This window comes from Pundamilia nyererei, unplaced genomic scaffold, assembly GCF_000239375.1.
Source record: "Pundamilia nyererei isolate P.nyererei 1_Seehausen unplaced genomic scaffold, PunNye1.0 scaffold00055, whole genome shotgun sequence".
NCBI classification, from domain to species: domain Eukaryota; kingdom Metazoa; phylum Chordata; class Actinopteri; order Cichliformes; family Cichlidae; genus Pundamilia; species Pundamilia nyererei.
In genome coordinates, this window is record NW_005187456.1 from 447,601 (window position 1) to 465,228 (window position 17,628).

The window sequence follows — 17,628 nt, forward strand, 5'->3', positions numbered from 1 at the left end:
AAGCTTTAAAAACAAAAACAAAAAACCAGCATCAAACAATAACATAAAACTATCTTCAGTTACATGCAGGCTTTAAATTATTGCATTTTGCTTTTGAGTTACATTTTACACAATGTCAGAACTTCAAGTTCAAAAACAAGTGAAGAGGTCGCGTTATATTCACATTAATCTTGCATCTGTTTCACTTCTGTCGATGATGCCAGGAATGTGAATGTGGGACGACTGCATCCATCAATAATTAATTTTATTAATTACACCTATGCTTTCTAGCTACTATGTGTCATCAGATCTGCGGCGGAGAGAGTTGTCATGCTTATAATGTTATTGGTTACACCTCAGCTTTTGTGCTAAGACATAATCATGTGTACAGGTCCACTGAATGCTTTGTTCATTGTTCGTTGGGAGCTCATTTTGATCTTAAGTGGGCTGGACCAGCGAAACTGCGAGATAAATGTTTAAATTTGGACAAAAAGGTATGAAACTCAAACAGTTTTCGTCAATTTACAAAAAAAATCTTTATGCACTGCTTCACATTTTCCAAATCCGTCCCTTGGGCCGGATTGGAGTCGTGCCAGGCCGATTCTGGCCCCCAGGCCTTATATTTGGCACTCTTGACCTAAAGGTTCTTCAACCAAATTGTGTTTAAGATCATGGTCAAGGTCACATTTTTTGTTTTGTACAGGAAATGACCTGTAAATTGTCATAGATCGTGAGCTGAAGTAGCTACTTACATTCTGGTTCTGGTGACTTCCCCTCAGTCTGGCATCTATCCACTATGTTTGGACAACAGTTACTCATATTACAAGTATAAAATACTTGGGACTAACAGAAAGAAGTTGTCAAAATACACAAATGCCAAAGGTGCCCCATTAAAAACTCACCAGGAATACACCAGTCAGAGCACATACAGAACAATCAGTCTACATCTTTTAAATTGAGAATGAGATAGAGCGTGAGCTCAGACTTTCAAACCAGTATTTCACATTTACTAATTAGAAACATGTTTACTTACACTAAACGTGAGCTGTAACAATGGAAAAGTGGTTAACTGTGCATATTTTAGAGTGTTTTTGACTGACTTTGTCTCTGGTGGAGACTGGCTTTCAGCATTTAGCTGCAGCAGCTTTTATTCTCCCCATCTGTTGACTAATGTCACGTGTATATAAGCAGGTATCTCTTACTGGGAGGGAGAGAGAGAAAGAGAGGCAGGGGTGCGCTACAGTCTGTAGGTGAGAGATGTCAAGCAAATACAGCCCACGCTAAATGGGCCACACCAATGAAAACTCACATTTCTATCAGAAGTAAGGAAATCTAAGTACACATTTAACCTCTGAGATATCTTAATATAAGAAAAAGAAAGTGTAGTTTCAACAATACATACAGTTTTTCAACGTGACAAAGAAATGTTGATGTACTAAAGGAAAGAAATCTGTCACCAAAACTTTAAATTGTAAGAAGTAAATGTGTCATGCCAGACTGTCATAAAACATAAGGTTTTTGTTAATTGACAGAAACTCATTTCCCCCCCATTTCTGTAGTAGATAGTGAAAAAACCCAGCAACATTTGTGCTATTTGATTATTAATTATTTGGTGTAATATCTTTGTCATGAGGAAACCGCAGTGTTTCTGGCCTTCAGGCCTTATGTTTGATACTCCAGCTGTAGGTGATGCAGGGGTTCTGAGAGGCCTTTCTATTCTTTGCTGCATTTATAATATTGCTTCTCAAATCCTTCCCGTCCTTAAATCTTTGCCTGCGGGCTAAGCTGCTCACATAAGATGAGTGAATAGCTCCCCCTGCTGGTCAGCTCATTCAAATAGTTAAAATCAGGAAATGCCATGACATCTCCCTTCTGAATTGACAGCTGCTACTGTGCTTAATTAAATTACACGGGAAGCGCTTTTGGGACCGAGGTGTGCAGGATACATTGCATTAAAAATCACAGCAGGACCAGCGAGATAGCTAAATGTGCTGCATTATTTTTGTGGTAGCACAAAAAGGCACAATCTTCCAGTTATTCACTCGCTAACAGTTCATACGTCGACGAGGCTCTTCTTACAGATGTTTACAGCGCTGTGGCCTGACGAAAACCGCTCCGTACAGCAAGCCTTCTGTCACCGCCGCCGGAGGAGGGACTCAATTCACACTGACGTTTCCCGCCAGCCAATCGCATCATTCTATTCGGGCTCGTTAGCCAATCACGACCTGTTAGGCTGTCTGTCAACTTGACTGTGAGAGCTGGGGCTAAAGACGGAGGATATCAGTGGAAATACTTGAATTAAATGAGTCTGACAAGCTTCCAATTCAAAGGCATACACTGACAAACATCGAGGCGTATGCGTTTATGCGAAGAGGGTAAGTTTGAAAAGTTTAGCAGCGACCTTTGAGTCTTTGTCTTACCTTTTAGTTTTAATCCGTGCTTGTTATATTCTGCAAGCCGAGGCACTGCTAATTAGGCTAGCTGTAAATTATTACTTATATTTTTTGATTTAGTAAAAGAAAGTGCTCTGTTCAACTTTCATGGGGGCCAAAGCGGCCACTATGCCCAAGTGTCTTTAACTTACCCTTTAAAGCACCGCGGTAGCTCCTCCCAGCGGAGGGGGCACGCAGAAAATCAGTTAAACGCAAGCCTCTGCCCCCACCCTCCAATGCATTGCTTAGTTTTGGTACCACAGACTGTCGGGTACTGTGTTTGCAGATGCAGAGTCACACAGCTGAGCCCTGCGTGAACGTCTGAGGGGATCATGATACCAGAGGCCACAGCTGCAGCTGCATCCAGGTCCTCAGAGCAGAAGTAAGTTAGCAAAGTTAGTCGTTATTTGACAGTGCCTGCTATAATAACCCAGCTTCCCTCTGTTAACCAGTTCTCCTGTTTCTGAATTCCCAGTAAGAGCTCTTGTGCCAAGGCAGACACCTCTGAAGCCGTCAGTCATTCAGAGGAGGACTCTGGGAATGAGAACAGGCGAAAGAGTGTGGTATGTGTTATCCACTGATGCTCATGCAGGCTTACACAAGAAAAACGCTTCTTCTGCTTCTTTTTCTTCTTCTTCTTCTAGCTGCTCCCTTTAGGGGTTGTCATATCTGATCCCCTGCTTCCACCTCCACCTATCCCTAGCATCCTTTTCTATCACATCAACCCCCCACATGTGAGGTCTTCCTCTTTTCCTTCTGACTGGCAGCTCTATATTCTACAGCCTTTGTCCAATATATCCATTAGTCCTCCTCTTCACATCTCCAAACCATCTCCTAACTTTGTCTCATAAATGCTAAACCTGAGCTCATTTGTAATCTTGTCCATCCTTGCACCAGCTGGTGGAAGCCGCCATGTTGACCCACAACATGAATACAGTGGCCCAAGTGGATATCAGTGTTCTGCCTAATTGAGTTTAGTGTATGTGGCTACAAACCAGCCACTACATACGTAGTCCGGAGAAGAGAAGTCGTAGGCGTTCTAATGCTGTGGAGGCAAATTTGTGTCTGCGCCTTCAGACTGATTTTCACTCGACCTCGACTGGAAATCGTTGCACATTATTTCAGCCGGCTGTATTTTCTTCACCTGTCACGTTTTCAATCCCGGCAGAGACGAAGGAGGCGAACACACGAGAGCTCCGAGAATGTCAAGTGCAAAAGTCCCAAAGCCAGCTGCAGCGGCACGAGGAGAGCAGGAAGAGGACACGGCAAACAGAAGCACGTGGAGGCCGTCACCTTGTTTGAAGTGATCACCATGGGCAGGAGTGCCATGCAGGTAACTTCGTACACATTGTGTCGCTTTGTTGAATTTAAAAAGTAATCTCTGCTATCTGTCAGAGCTGCTGATTTCACCCTGGCTATTGAGCAGTTATAACAGGCTATAAAAATCCCACATCCTCAGTGTAGAAATGGAAGATTCTTAATTGTGTACAATAATATTATGATTCACCGGGTCTTCTTTGATGCCTGAGCAGGCGGTGATAGATGACTGGATTGAGGCGTATGGGTCAGACAGAGACTCCTCTCTCCTCGACCTCATCAGCTTCTTCATCCAGTGCTCTGGGTGCAAAGGCAAGCAGACCTGCCAGCGCGCACATACGTGCAGCATACCAACAAAGGGCTTTGTCTTTAGCGTGCTTTCTGTTTTTTTTTTTTAAGGTGTCGTCACAGCGGAGATGTGTCAGAGCAAAGAGGACAGCGAAGTCATGAGCAAGATGGTCGAGGAGCTGGATGAGGTAAGACGATTTCAGCTCGGCGCTCTGTCGTGTTATTATGTGAAGCATGTTTTGGATGTTGTGGAAGAGAAACTGTATTTGCGTGTTTCAGACTGCTGGTCTGCAGTATAAGAAGTTTCTGGCTTTTCCGTGGATCCTCACAGTCACGTGGCCCATGGATACAGTCAGTACCCACTCACTGCACTTTAAGCACTTCATGTCAGCAATGGCCAGTTACTGCTCTTCCATTGTTTTGTAAATGAACTTTTATTTTCTTTTATCAGCTTTAAACACAAAGTGACAAACAAAGTAGTGTGGTATATAGACATATTTGTGGCATCTTGGTGTTTTTTTACTTTGCTTTTTCTTCTGTTTCCAATATATTTGTTGTTATTTCAGCTACATTCACACGTTTGAAATAAAACGGTCAATCAATCAGTCAAGTAAAGCCGATGGTTCAGTAGCTTGTAGAACCACCTTTAGTTGCAGTAACTTGAAGTAAGAGTTATATGTATGACTTTATTAGTCTCTCACATCACTTTGGAGGAATTTTGGCTTGCTCATCTTTACAGTGTTGCTTCAGGTCATTGAGGGTTGCAGGTATTCGTTAATGGACAGCTCTCTTACTGAGACCTCAATCTGCCATTTTAATCAGATTGAGGTCTCAGTGACAGGGCCACTGCAGCACTTTGATTCTTTTCTTTTTCAGCCATTCTGTTGTAGATTTTCACAGGTTCTTGGGATCATTGTCCTACTGCGTCACCCAACTATAGCTATGTTTTAGCCTGGCAGACAGGTGGCGTTATATTTGAGTCTAGAGTACTTTGGTATACGGTTCCAGGCCACTAAGTGACTGCAAGGCGTCTGTTTCCTGTGGCTGCATGACAAACCAAATTCATCACGCCTCCACCACTGTGCTGACAGCTGCTATGAGGTGTTTGTGCTGATATGCTGAGTTTGGTGTTCATCGAATGTAGTGCTGTGCATTACATCTCCACTTTGGTACACTTATACTTAGTCTGGTGGTTTGTTCGGATGGAACTTTGCAAACCTAAGCTGTGTTGACATGTTATTTTTTAGAGAGAACAGCTTTCTCTTGGTGTTCATTAAAAGAAAAACAGAATGACAAGGATGCTGTTTTTTATTTTTAATGTAGGAATCTTTGAAGTTGAAGTCTTGGGATTCAGACAGACACCGACAATAAACCTGCAAAATGTGGAAGTTTTGAGTTCAGTGTTGCTGTTCGTTTGTTCACACGTGGTGGATTGACTGAGCATGAATCCTGTTTTGCAATAACATACTGTTTACATGTCAGGCTGAGTTACTTTCATTTTCACATATAATTCACTGAGCGGTTCCACCACAGCGGCAGCGCAGGGTTACAGTTGTGGTCAAAGGTTTACTTTCACTCATCATGAGCATGAATGTCAGGGCAATTTGGCCTTTAGTGATTTATTTCAACTTACAGTACAGTATGCATCTTTAATGACTTTAAACAACAAGAACTGGGTGCACTAATTTGAATTTGTTTAGGATTTTCTTGAATATACACAGGGTCAAAAGCATATTTACAGACAAATTTTCTCTCATTTGAGGGTCACAATTTAAGTCTTCTTCTAGACTTTGGCAAAGTACTTACGTACAGTTTGAAGTGATGATCTTGGAATCTACAGTTGTTTAGAAATGCTTGAAGAGATTGTAGAACCTTCAGCACCACTCATTAAAAGATTTTAGTAAGTGTAGGTATATACTTGAGGCTCTGTGTATACTTATGCACTTGTGCATAAGTATACATTTGATAAAATTCAAACTTGTGCACCCAGTTCTTGTTTTTGAATCATGAGTGTATTTAAACTTCTAAGCACAACTGCAAACTGGTTTTGCTTAAAAGTGGCGTATACCCGTGTTTAAAATGAAAAGTCTTGTAGTAGTAGTAGGGGTGATGCAGTACGGCTGTATGGCACTGAGATTAGCCGGTCTGCCGGGACTGTGGCTGAGCTTGACTTCCTAAGCTAATGCTCTGCTCAATTAGACAAAAAAGAGACAAAAAAGCACAATAAAAATGTTTGACTCCTTGCACAAATGTAGCTTTTACATGATTTTCTATACATGTTGCAAAATTATTAGCATTAATTTTCTTGTTCATGAAAACCTTCAGTACGAATCTGATATACTGTATGATACTAATCACCTGGAAAAAAGCATTTCAGTAACATTTTGGATACTTAAAGGTCTTAAACTTGCTAAACCTGCTGTCTCTTTCTCTCCTCCGCTGTAGGACAGTGTTGAGTATCCTCTGGTGCAGTCTGGACCGTACGGCCGCTGGTTTCACTCCGAGTTTTGCGACTTTGTGTCTGTGCTGGTGGCTCAGTGTCAGCACGGCATCATCTTCGACGGCTACCTGATGAACACCCTCATCTCGCTGCTCACCGAGCTGTCAAACTCTTGCGTGCGAGCGTTCAGACACACCTGCACACTAGCGGGTAAGAGCGAAACTACGTGAATCAGCATTCAGACACACTTGCGGATAAACTAACCCGTACTTTCGATGTGGACTTCTCTAATCAGCGGTGAAGCTGCTGAGCTCTCTGGTGGGCGTGGCTCTCAGCTTGAGCGCTGGCATCGAAAACAGTCAGAAGCTGTATGAGGTGCAAAAAACGAAGACGATGAGGCAGAAGAGCGCACAGCAGCTGGAGAAAGTACAGAGGAAGATCGCAGAGGTACACAGAGAATGAGCAGGACGAAACTGAAAGGACTTTTCCTTTTATTGACGGTGTGGCTTCTGTGTAACCTTCCTGTTGCTCCTCTAGTTGCAGGAGAAGCGAGCAGAGATCGAGAGCATGATGGACATCATCTTCAAGGGAGTTTTCCTTAAGCGATACCGGTACAGTTTTCTCTGACATGCTTCGTTATTTAAATGTTTAATCTATACTGCATTATTATTTTAACTCAACTCGGGTTTGTGGGTGTTTGCGTGCTCGTGCAGTGATGTGCTTCCAGAGATCCGCTGCGTCTGTATGGAAGAGTTGGGTTTGTGGATGAAGCTCTACAGTTCTGTGTTTCTCAGCGACAGTTACCTCAAATACATGGGCTGGATGATGCACGACAAGGTAGCCAGCAGCAAAATAACAACAAAAAAATCATCATGGGATGATTTTTACAACGCCGCCTGGCTGCTGTTTATCTTTCAGGTGCCAGATGTGCGTCTCAAGTGTGTGTTAGCTCTGCAGGGTCTGTACGGAGATCCCCTCTTCCTGCCTAAACTAGACCTGTTCACCAGCCGCTTTAAGGTAATCCAGCCTCCATCAGGACCGGTGAAATCTGAATGACCTACACTGCCTTCAAATATCACTGGCTTGTCATGTCATGTTCGAGCCTTAAGAGCTCAATATAGCTGGAGATCTGGACAAGACTTTTAATAAAGCGCTGCTCATAATACTGCAACTACTTCTACTACTGATAATAATAGTAATAGTAACTGATAGGGTTTTTTGTATAGCTCTGATTAAAACAAACATCACAAAGTGCTTTAATGCTCTTGTACTGTTGTGTTCCAGGACCGGATCATCTCCATGACCCTGGATAAGGACAGTGAAGTGGCAGTGCAGACCATGAAACTCCTGGTGCTCATCTCCAAGTGAGTCTGTTTGATCTGTCATCTAATCTTCTCACTCATGTCTTCATTCTGTTCCTCTTCACATCCACTTCCTTCCTCACTCCTCAGGACATCTGACGATGTGCTCACTCCAGAAGACTACAAACACCTCCTCCAGTTTGTTTACTCTTCACAGCGCCCTCTTGCGGCCACTGCGGGGGAGCTGCTCTTCTCAAGGTATGTCTTCCTATGTCACTTGAAAAACAACTTAGCGGTTTATTAGTGCTTCCATATGATATAGATTGTCTCGGTCAGGCTTCTCAATGCTGTAGCCCCTGCATCTGATACTCAGGATGGATCGAATGAAGACGAAGCGTGTAAGCAGCAAACATTTGCCAGACTGAAGGCTCTGCTGCACTTCTACCAGGAATCTGAGGTGAACACAGACTGGCTGTTTCAAGTCGAAGCTCCAGTCTGAGCTAAGAAAGGACTTTCTTCTCTATTGTGTTATCACCTAGTTTACATCTGTGATGTTGTGAATCATGTAAAGCTTATGCTTTCAGCTGCACAACCACGTGGTGTACTTGGTGGACAGTCTATGGGACTGCGGTGGAGCTTTGCTGAAGGACTGGCCCTCCTTCACGTCTGCACTGCTACAGGACTCTTCCTCATGCAGTCCAGGTAGGGAAATGTGTGTGCTGTCAGTTCCTAATAATTTTCCCTCACCAAAGATTTTTTTGTGGCTTGAAAAGACCGTTTAAAATCATCCACAACCTTCATCTTCCTCATTCTGGTTTTCAGTTGTTTCCTCCACAAAAAAACATGTTAGATCCTCTGTGAACTCCTGCTTTTCTAAGTATGTGTGTGCGTATGTAGGTTTCACCCTTGCTGAACAAGCAGTGCTTGTAGAGATCCTGGTAGCGTCGGTGCGTCAGGCCTCAGAGGGACCTGTGCTGGCAGGGAGGAGTGGAGCGAAGAAGGTCAGTGGAAGATCTCTGTCCTCTCTTTGTATGTGAGATAGCACACTGATAACTCATCATTTAAAAGACATAAGTGTTTATTTTGTTGTGTTCCAGGTAATGAGTGCCAGAGATAAGAAGATTCAGAACGATGACTGTTTGAAGCTCACTGAACATCTCCTGACGGTGCTTCCAAAGCTGCTGTCTAAGGTGTTTATTCCACATGTAGCTGTTGCTATATAAATCAGTGTGATTCTGTATCCAGGCATCTGTGCTGCACTATTGAATTCTGGTTGTTATATTGTAATGTCTCTATTCTCTCTGCAGTTTTCAAGTAGCAGTGACATCCTTGCCTACCTGATGAGGATTCCTCCGTACTTCCTCCCAGAGTGTCTGCACGCTGAAAACACACAGGTGTGCACACCTGCACTCAGTTTACACTATTTAATCATACAGAAATGGGAATGTGGTAATGTGCTTTCCTTATCCTGAAAGGAGGCCTATTCCGCTCATTTCCATCCATGTGTTTTTATTCACGGACTAGAGCAGCGGTCCCCAACCCCTGGGCCGAGTCGCTTGCTACTGGGCCGTGAGAGTCGAGGGTCGGGTGTGAAATTTATGGTTTTCAGGGTTTTTGTCGTTAACTTGGTTTCCCTGGGTCTTTTCCCGTGTTGTAGTTGTGTCTTATTTTGAAAGAAATATTTACACGTTACCTTAGCAACCAGAGAGCATTAAGTGGCAGAGAGGAGGATGTTACTCTCAGTGTTGTCAGGATGCTGCTAATAAAGTTACACAATTACACAGTGAATTTGCATTTATTATTATATTCACAAAATACCATCGTTTTTGTCTTAGTCGTATTAATTTACTTTGTTGTATTTATCTGCGACACCTTAAAGGCCGGTTCGTGAAAATATTGTCTGACATTAAACCGGTCCGTGATCCAAAAAAGGTTGGGCACCGCTGTACTAGAATATCTTCAAATGATTCATAATAGAAGATAACCTTCAAGTGGTTTTTTTAACAGAGCGAGGGATTTTCAACACACGATTTCTCAACATACTACTACTAGTTCTGTTTGGTAAACTTAATGGTGAAATGACACTACTCCAATACTCAGCTGGGCTATCGTCTTAGCTTTTTACTTTCACTATACATCACAAAGCCTGCAAATGAGTTTTGCTACCAAATGTTTTCAAACGTGAGTCGTGTCGCTCCTGTAGGCGGTGTCCAGCCTGTTGACAGAACTGGAAGCTGTTTTAGACGTCCACTCAGGCCCGGCTGTTCTGGAGGGAGGGGCCCGCGTGTTCCTCTCTCTCTGTCGCGAGGAGACAGCTTGGTGCTCCCCCGCCCGAGCTGCTAGAGACTCTCTGGTCCAGCGTTGGGTGGACCGGCTGACAGCACTGCTGGGGGAATCGCTCAAGGTGAGTACTGCTGGATTTATGTGGACGCAATTATTGTGTGTCAGGCTTGTATTCATGTATCCAGAAAAAAAAGAGTGATTACCTTGTACTTCTATTCTGATTTTACTTTTACTCATCACGCCTGAAATCCTCGAAATGTTAGAGACTGAAAGCAACTCTCATGAAGTCTGACTTCTCTTACACAGGGTGAAAGTTTCTCTGCTGATGAGGAGAAAATCAGAGAGATTTTAGCCATGCTGAAGAAACTTAGAGCTTTCAACAAGTAAGACTTGACAGTCGTTTAAAGTCAAGCGTGAGTATGGTGCTGCTGATGTGGATTTATGTGGCTGTTTCTCTTCGTGTTTCCATAGTTGCCATGACCTGAGCCAGTGGGGTCTGTTTGATGTGCTGTCTCCTCTCCTGTCAGTAGAGAGCAGCCTGGAAGGAGCTCCACCTGAGGTATCATCCCCGCCTGCTGTGTAGACAAATGTGGTCTTTGTACTGCGCACACGTCTTCAGTGTATTTCCACTTCACTGTGTTTGCAGGTGTTGCTGGAAGTACTGCAGTGTTTGTCCTTTTCCATGATGTGGTCGCTCAGCACCAGCAGTCAAACTCTGACCTGCAGGGTGAGCTACATCCGCTTTACAGCTCAGTCTTTAACCTGTGTGAATGTAGTGATATAGAGATGAGGTGTTAGCAGCGATGTATGTGCACTTACACAGAAAACACTCTATGTGTTCCCAACATTTTAATCATTTTTGATAATTAAAAAGACCGCGTTTTATTTTAAAGTCATATATAGTGTTTCTTTTTTGCTTTTGTTTGTTTTTTTTGAGTCTGGATGCTTGGGTCAGAGTAAAATTCTCACTCAAAATCAAAAGACATCCCCTCAGAACAGCTGTATTAAAAGTGAAGGAAGATAAACTGCAAATAAAAGTATACTACTGTTCAGAGGTTTTGGGTTCTTTTCCCTGTAAATTAAGGATTTCAATTTTACTGTTTAAGCTAAAATAACATAAAAATAATATAAAACCGGTTGTTATTGTGTCCATGGTGTACCCTTCCTCCCATCTTATTACAGCTGGAATAGGCTCCAATCGCCCTGTGAGCCTGAATTGGATAAATGGAACAAGATTGATGGATCTACCTAGGCTTACAGAGGCTCATTTTCTGCGTTTCTGTGCTGTTTTGTGTTCCCTAATTCAGGATTATCTTTTGAAAGGCTGATTTATCAGCTGGAAACAGTTTTACTGATCACAAAATAATAAAATCTGCATTGTTGAGACTCTGTAGCATCAAACTCTGTGGGTTTAATACATTTCTGAGGGTTTGAAGGTTATACCATGCAGGAAACTGCTGAAAAAAGAAGTTTCTATACAACCGTGTGTACTACTTCCTGGCTTCTATGAGTAAAATGTGATGAAGCAGTAATGTGTCAGTTTCTCAAGCCCTAATGTACTTGTGAGCTGATCGTTTTACCTTCTGCTAATAAGGCAAAATGCTAATGCTATAAAAGGAGCAGTACACACTGTAGCAGTCTAGTAGCAATCTCGCAGATGTAATAATCTATTTCTTAGAAATGTTCTTTCAAAAAATGACATTTTTAAATGAACCTGAACCTTTAAACAGTAATGCTAATTTCTTGACAAAAACAGGAACAAATTTAATTTGATTTGACAGTTTCACATCTTAACAACACCTTAGGAAGTTTTCATTAATTATTACTGTATTATTATGCAAATCAATAGAAGTTTAAAATCACATTTACAAGTTATTACAAGCAGCCAGAAACAGAAGAATTAGAGCTGAAATGATCAGTCAGTTAATCAGTCAACACTGTTTGTGTTTAGGAGAAGGCGCAAGCCCAGAGGCTCCAGCTGCGTCTCTTCTGCGAGAGAAGTCATCACTGTCTGTCCCACGGTGACCTCAGTGTGAGGCAGCAGGTACGCCTGCTAACCATTTCGACACTTCCTTCTTCTTCTTCTTCTTCTTCTTCTTCAGGCCTTTCTAACGTCTTCTCATTTGTTCCAATTTCAGGCCTTCCTGGGTGTGTGTGACGTCCTGACGGCTCACTCCTACCAGCTACGCGTGTGGGATCCCACCTCTTTCGGTCCACTGCTCTACACGCCCAGCCCCAAACTGCAGAGGGCGCTGTTGACCTTTGTGTGCCTGCACATCTTTGTCGGCTCAGACTATGACAGCCAGAGCAGGGGTGAGACGCCAGCCTGTTTAAGTGGCTTTATTTTTTCTTATCCTTACCTCACTTTAAAGGATGTTTTAGCCTCTCTGTTCAGAATGATGTAAGTCCACAGGCAGTGGGTGGCTCTCTCTGTGCTCACCTTAAATCAGGCTTTAAGATTTCTGTGTATGTTTGATTGTGAGCAGAGAGGAAATAAGAGAGAAGGGGAATGAAGAAGTACGAGAAGTGAAAGCAAAAAGTCCTGCATTAAAAATTGTGACCCGAGCAGAGGAATAAAAGTATCATTAGCAAAATAAGCTTAAGTACTCTCCCGGTGATGGAGTATTATTTATGGCATGATTGGATTGTTAATACTAATGCATCAAAGCCTGAGCAGCATTAGCTGGTCGAAGTTTACTTTTAATCAGGCCTCCTCTGAAGGCTCGCAGCATGAATCTTTGGGGATCGTAAAAAAAAGGATTAATGGGTCAGGAAAGAGGAGAAAACAAAAATCTGATGCTCCAAATTTGTATTCATTTCTCTTTAATCCTTCGATGCAGCGGATGGAAGGCAATGGATAATTTGACCTCTTTGGGTCTCGAACATGTAGTTAAGTGAAACCATCTGAGAAGTTTAAAGGGGAAATGACTCTCTGGTGAAACGGCTCAGCAACTCATGGATATCTGAAACACGACAAGGGGGCCAGCGGCAGGGGGGCCCAAAAAGCCAAAAAAGTGTCTAAGGCATTGGTTTTCATTTTTCTTCTAACCAATACAAAGTTAGGATTTAATGTTCGTTTTTATGGCAAGAAAAGTAACTACAGCTGGTTTTTGGAATAAAGAACAGAATACTGAAGCGTGCTCATTGCAGCGCTGCGCGGTAGATGGCACTCTCACTCTGCCGCTGCTCTGAGCGAGCCGCTGATTGAGTGTGCCGGCCCCGCTGTGGTAAAAACATGTAGATATTAAATGCACGGCCACACATTTGGCTTAATAAGTCGCTGCAGAGCCGCCTGCTGACTGTAAATGGGGTCTGATTTCCAACCTGACCTGACAATTGACCCTCAATTAGAAAAGAAGCCTTGTTAATGTCCTCAGACTGAAACAGGGTTGACTAATTTGTAAGAAGGGATGTTAGACTTTGTTATGCAAAGCGATGCAGCTTGTAAGCGGATGACGGCGACACGCTCATGTCTGCTGTGAAATGAAAAAAACAAGATTGACATCTTGGAAATACATAGTTTTTTCTTCCCTTTTATAAAGTCCTGCAAGTAAACTTATGAATTCATCCACAGCTCACTATATCTAAAACATTTTATTATCTTTACTATAGCGTCTGCTTTCAGAGACATATTGCATCCAAATATGGGGATAGTCTAGAGAAGTCAATAACTGTCCTGGTGGGAATCTCTTAAATGTTCAACCAAATACGATACAGGATTATTGGTTTTTGAACATGTAATAAAAAGCTATTGTTTTATTGGATTTGCCTGGTAACGATTTTGTTCTATAGACAGTGTTTTCTATTAGCTGCTGGATCAGAGATCACTCGGAGGGCAAGGGCACTGAGTTAAATCATAAAATCAGGGCAATCTCTTTCCGTGAGAAAATTCCATTAACTCTGGCTCACCTCCGAGCCTATTTTATTAGCCTTGTGAAAGATTGAAGCCACATGGTGTCACAACCATAACTCCAGCGTTATGTTATCTTTGATATCCACCTGCTAAAGCCATTGTCCTGAAACCAACTAAAACACTCTTTCCTGTGTCTGCTTTGTTCTTTTCTTTCTCTTATATGACTTCTCATCATTAATCACTCTTTGGCGTTCCACCACTTCGCGACCGATCGCACGCCCTGCCTGCTTTTGGGCTCTCAGTCAGTGAAAACTCTCAAGTGGAGAAACTGGAGGACCTTCACAAATGGAGAAATGTGCTCGCAGCCTACTGCAAACTGATAATACACGGAGTGCTGGAGATGAGCATGGCAGCAGAGGTCTTCATGTACTACATGAAGGTAAAGGTGAACTCCTCAAATGAGTAGTGTGGCATTATGGGGAATATCTGTGGTTTGTTTGGCCTTGTTCAGCAGCCAGATGGGTTTGGGTTTAAAACCCTCTAAAGGACCTTTTCAGTTTCTTCAGTTAGTTTTGTGTTAAGCCTGTTTCATATTAGCCAAAATAAGCATTTCATTTAATATCACAGGGAATCATCTGCTGACAAAGCTAACTAGCCAGTGGCAGCATTAGGCAATAACTCCCTTGCTTTATCCTCTTGGGCAAATTTGGTTGGAAAAAAAGAAATTGGTGCTAGCCAAATTTTTTTAACTTTGATCCATCAAAACAGTGATGATCCACAAACCAATGGGTGGCATCCATCTTTTATATACAGTCTAGACTTTGTAAGAAGATTTTCTACTAACTTATCCAAGAAGTAGTTTAGCACATAACTAGAAAAAAACACAAATCGTTGTGGGTATTGAACTAACATGATATAACATGTTAAACAGAGACTTTTAAGGGTGCTGCTGGGTGGATTTTATTGCCTTTGAACCACACCAAGGCTGTTCCCTCTGTTTTTGTGCTAAGATATTCAACTCAGCCTCAGTTTGTGTTCCTAATGCATGATCAATAAATCCCCAAAATACTATTTTAACCATCTAGCTTCATGTGGTTTTGTGACTTACAAAAGATGAATATGGTTGGGTACTTGAATCAGGACATAAAGGTGCACTTAAAAACCATTTTTATTTATGGAGGGATGTTTGGGTTGCCTTAATCAAATGTAGCGCTTTAATGCTGCTGCTGTTGCTTCACTAAAGATCTTTGGATTAAACGTCAAGTGTCATCGTCTCCCTCTTTGTCCGCAGTATTACAATGACTTTGGAGACATCATCAAGGAGACTGTGTATCGCACCAGGCAGATGGATAAAATAGAGAGTGCTCGCACACTGGTGCTCTGTTTGCAGCAGGTATTGTCACTGAAAAATATAAACTTCAGCCCCAAACTGTCACTAGAAGGCAGCGAGATACTGATGTGCTGTCGTGTGCACCTCCTAGCTGTTTGTGCGCCTTAAGCAGGAGCAAGAGAGCGGCGGCAGGCCTCACCCAGGAGTCCAGACTTTCACCAGCATTAAAGAGCTAGCCAGGCGATTCGCCCTCACCTTTGGGGACCTTGTCAAGTTTCGTGAGTGTGTCGTCCTGGTCCACAGGTTGGCACGTGACCTAATTTCTCTTTTTGTGTTACTTTTTGCTGATATTTTTCCTTTTTGTTCCTAAAGTCTGTGTGTATACATGTTTAGGAACGGCATCGAGTTTGTCTTCCAAGACTTTACTCAGACTCCAGACTCATCTACACCACTGTACCTCTCCTACCTGACTATCCTCAGCGAGTTCTCCAGCAAACTGCTCAGACCAGACAAGAAAGCAGTGTGAGTGCTGAAAGCAACAAGCAGGAGTTTAAATGGTTTTTAAAGAAAAACAAAAACCTCTGAAGGCTGCTCATGTCTGTGCAGGTTCTCCTACCTTCAAAAACACACTGCTGAGCACATTATTGACCTCAGGGAGGAGTGCTGGCAGCCTCTCATCTACTATCGCGCATCCCTGTTGGCTGTAGCCGAGGGGGAGGACGCCATATCCTACGTAAGCTCGGACAGGAAGGCCAACCTGCCCAATCGCTTGCCCTTCTCCAAACAAAAATGGGAAGGTAGGAGAGCAGAGTTCAGTCAAGCACAGAGTGATTTCCTCACCATCACCAGCTGCTTCAGGTGTGTATCCTTTTTTATTTTCAGGAAGAAAGTCCCCCAGTCTGTTTAGCCCTGGTGAGTCCAAAGTCAGCAAGGTGCGCAAACCGAGCTGCAGCCCAAGGTGAGCCCAAGTGAAGTGTTTTCAAACCAGCTACGAAGCAGGTCTCACATGAATCACTGTAACCTGACCTCTCTCATCAGCCATCAGGAGAAAGCAGCTGATACAGATCCATTTTCTGTCCCTCTGGATCCTCCACCCAAAAGACTGCACGCTGAGGGATCTGTAATCTGTGTCACCAAGGAGCCAGATGATGGTGATGGTACCGTGGAGGTTGAGCTCTGAGTGTGAGGAGGTCGGGAGAATCGGTGCTGCCGTCTGCATGACGAGACCTCAACAGATGTTTTACTTATGATGCACCTTGTTACCAGTGTCCTCTGTGTGTGGATAGAAACTGGTGGGGTTTTTTTGTACAGTGATCATGCAGCATGTCATGTTTTCAGAAGGATGTGATCAGAAAGGATAAAGGTGGCAATATTCTGCCATGCAAAGACCAAAACCACAACAAATGTGTTTTAATCCACAGCTGAAAATAGTTCCTTATATTATTACCAACAAACTGCTGTTTCAGTAAAGTTTCCCCAACACTGGACTTCCCAGATGTTTAAGTAAGTAAGTAAGTAAGTAAAATTTATTTATATAGCGCTATAGTAAACAACTGAGGTTGTCTTACAAAAAAAAAAAAAAGATAATCCAATTTGGGATAATTTAAAAAAAGATGGAACATTTTCTGAAACTGTACATGAGATTTGAGTGGAGTGATACAAACTGGCTGATTCAGGGACCAGAAGTACAAATTGTTGGTTTTGGCCTTTTAATGGAAAAATAATGACCAACACCAGGATTAATCTGGTGTTATGATTTACAGACCACTTTAATTTGAGGACCATTTGTATCAGTATGTGCATAGATTATTATTATTATTATTATTTTTAAACATACAGCTTTACTGTAAAAAATACTTGATTTTTAAAAATGACACTAAATACTTTCTCTTTTAGTTTTCCTATTGGACACAGGGTCAGTTAAGAATTGTAGTTTTTATTTTGATACCTGCTACTTATGTATTTAATATCAATTAATGTAAATTAAAAAAATATTGCCTTCAAGTTAATAATATATTCTATACTTGGAATAAGTTAACAAGCACTTTGTTACTTTTTGAAACAGCTGTACATTTATGTATTGTTGTGCACAGAAACATTGGTTAATCTAGTAAATGATATTCTCTTATCACTAACAAACAGCGCAAACACTTGAAATGTGATATAGATAATTTTCAGCTGGTACAGATACACTTACCAGCCACTGTGTTAGCTACATCTTTTTCACCGCACGTTAATTCAAATTTCCAAATCAGCAATTCGGTGTGTGCAGGACCTGGACAAGATAACCTGCTGAAGTTCAAATTGGGTATAAGAATGGGAAGGATTTAAGTGACTTTGAGTGTGGCGTGGTTGTTGGTGCCAGACAGGCTGGTGCCAGTATTAGCTGGTCTCTATGGTTTACA

General features: G+C 42.3%; 1 protein-coding gene across 1 annotated transcript; it reads left to right on the forward strand.

Moving 5' to 3' along the window:
- The first annotated feature begins 1,808 nt into the window (after window positions 1-1,808).
- On the forward strand, window positions 1,809-16,805 carry LOC102197955 (cohesin subunit SA-2). The gene is made up of 32 exons (XM_005733774.2): window positions 1,809-2,354; window positions 2,698-2,793; window positions 2,887-2,974; window positions 3,580-3,744; window positions 3,944-4,040; window positions 4,128-4,204; window positions 4,296-4,367; window positions 6,462-6,666; window positions 6,752-6,903; window positions 6,994-7,067; window positions 7,170-7,293; window positions 7,375-7,473; window positions 7,741-7,820; window positions 7,908-8,015; window positions 8,094-8,214; window positions 8,342-8,459; window positions 8,655-8,758; window positions 8,855-8,947; window positions 9,065-9,151; window positions 9,961-10,161; window positions 10,347-10,423; window positions 10,512-10,599; window positions 10,687-10,767; window positions 11,992-12,084; window positions 12,179-12,353; window positions 14,196-14,332; window positions 15,185-15,286; window positions 15,375-15,526; window positions 15,617-15,745; window positions 15,830-16,020; window positions 16,106-16,181; window positions 16,262-16,805. The coding sequence occupies exons 2-32, from the start codon at window positions 2,744-2,746 to the stop codon at window positions 16,401-16,403; spliced, it is 3,558 nt and encodes a 1,185-aa protein (XP_005733831.1). The 5' UTR covers window positions 1,809-2,354; window positions 2,698-2,743; the 3' UTR covers window positions 16,404-16,805.
- The last annotated feature ends 823 nt before the right edge of the window (window positions 16,806-17,628 follow it).

What these genes read in the sequence shown, in the direction of transcription:
- LOC102197955 (XM_005733774.2), top strand. Translation starts at nt 2,744, where the DNA reads ATGATACCAGAGGCCACAGCTGCAGCTGCATCCAGGTCCTCAGAGCAG. An exon ending in TACAGAGGAAGATCGCAGAG is followed by an intron (nt 6,904 to 6,993) that starts GTACACAGAGAA and finishes TTGCTCCTCTAG; the next exon opens with TTGCAGGAGAAGCGAGCAGA. An exon ending in CTATGACAGCCAGAGCAGGG is followed by an intron (nt 12,354 to 14,195) that starts GTGAGACGCCAG and finishes TTGGGCTCTCAG; the next exon opens with TCAGTGAAAACTCTCAAGTG.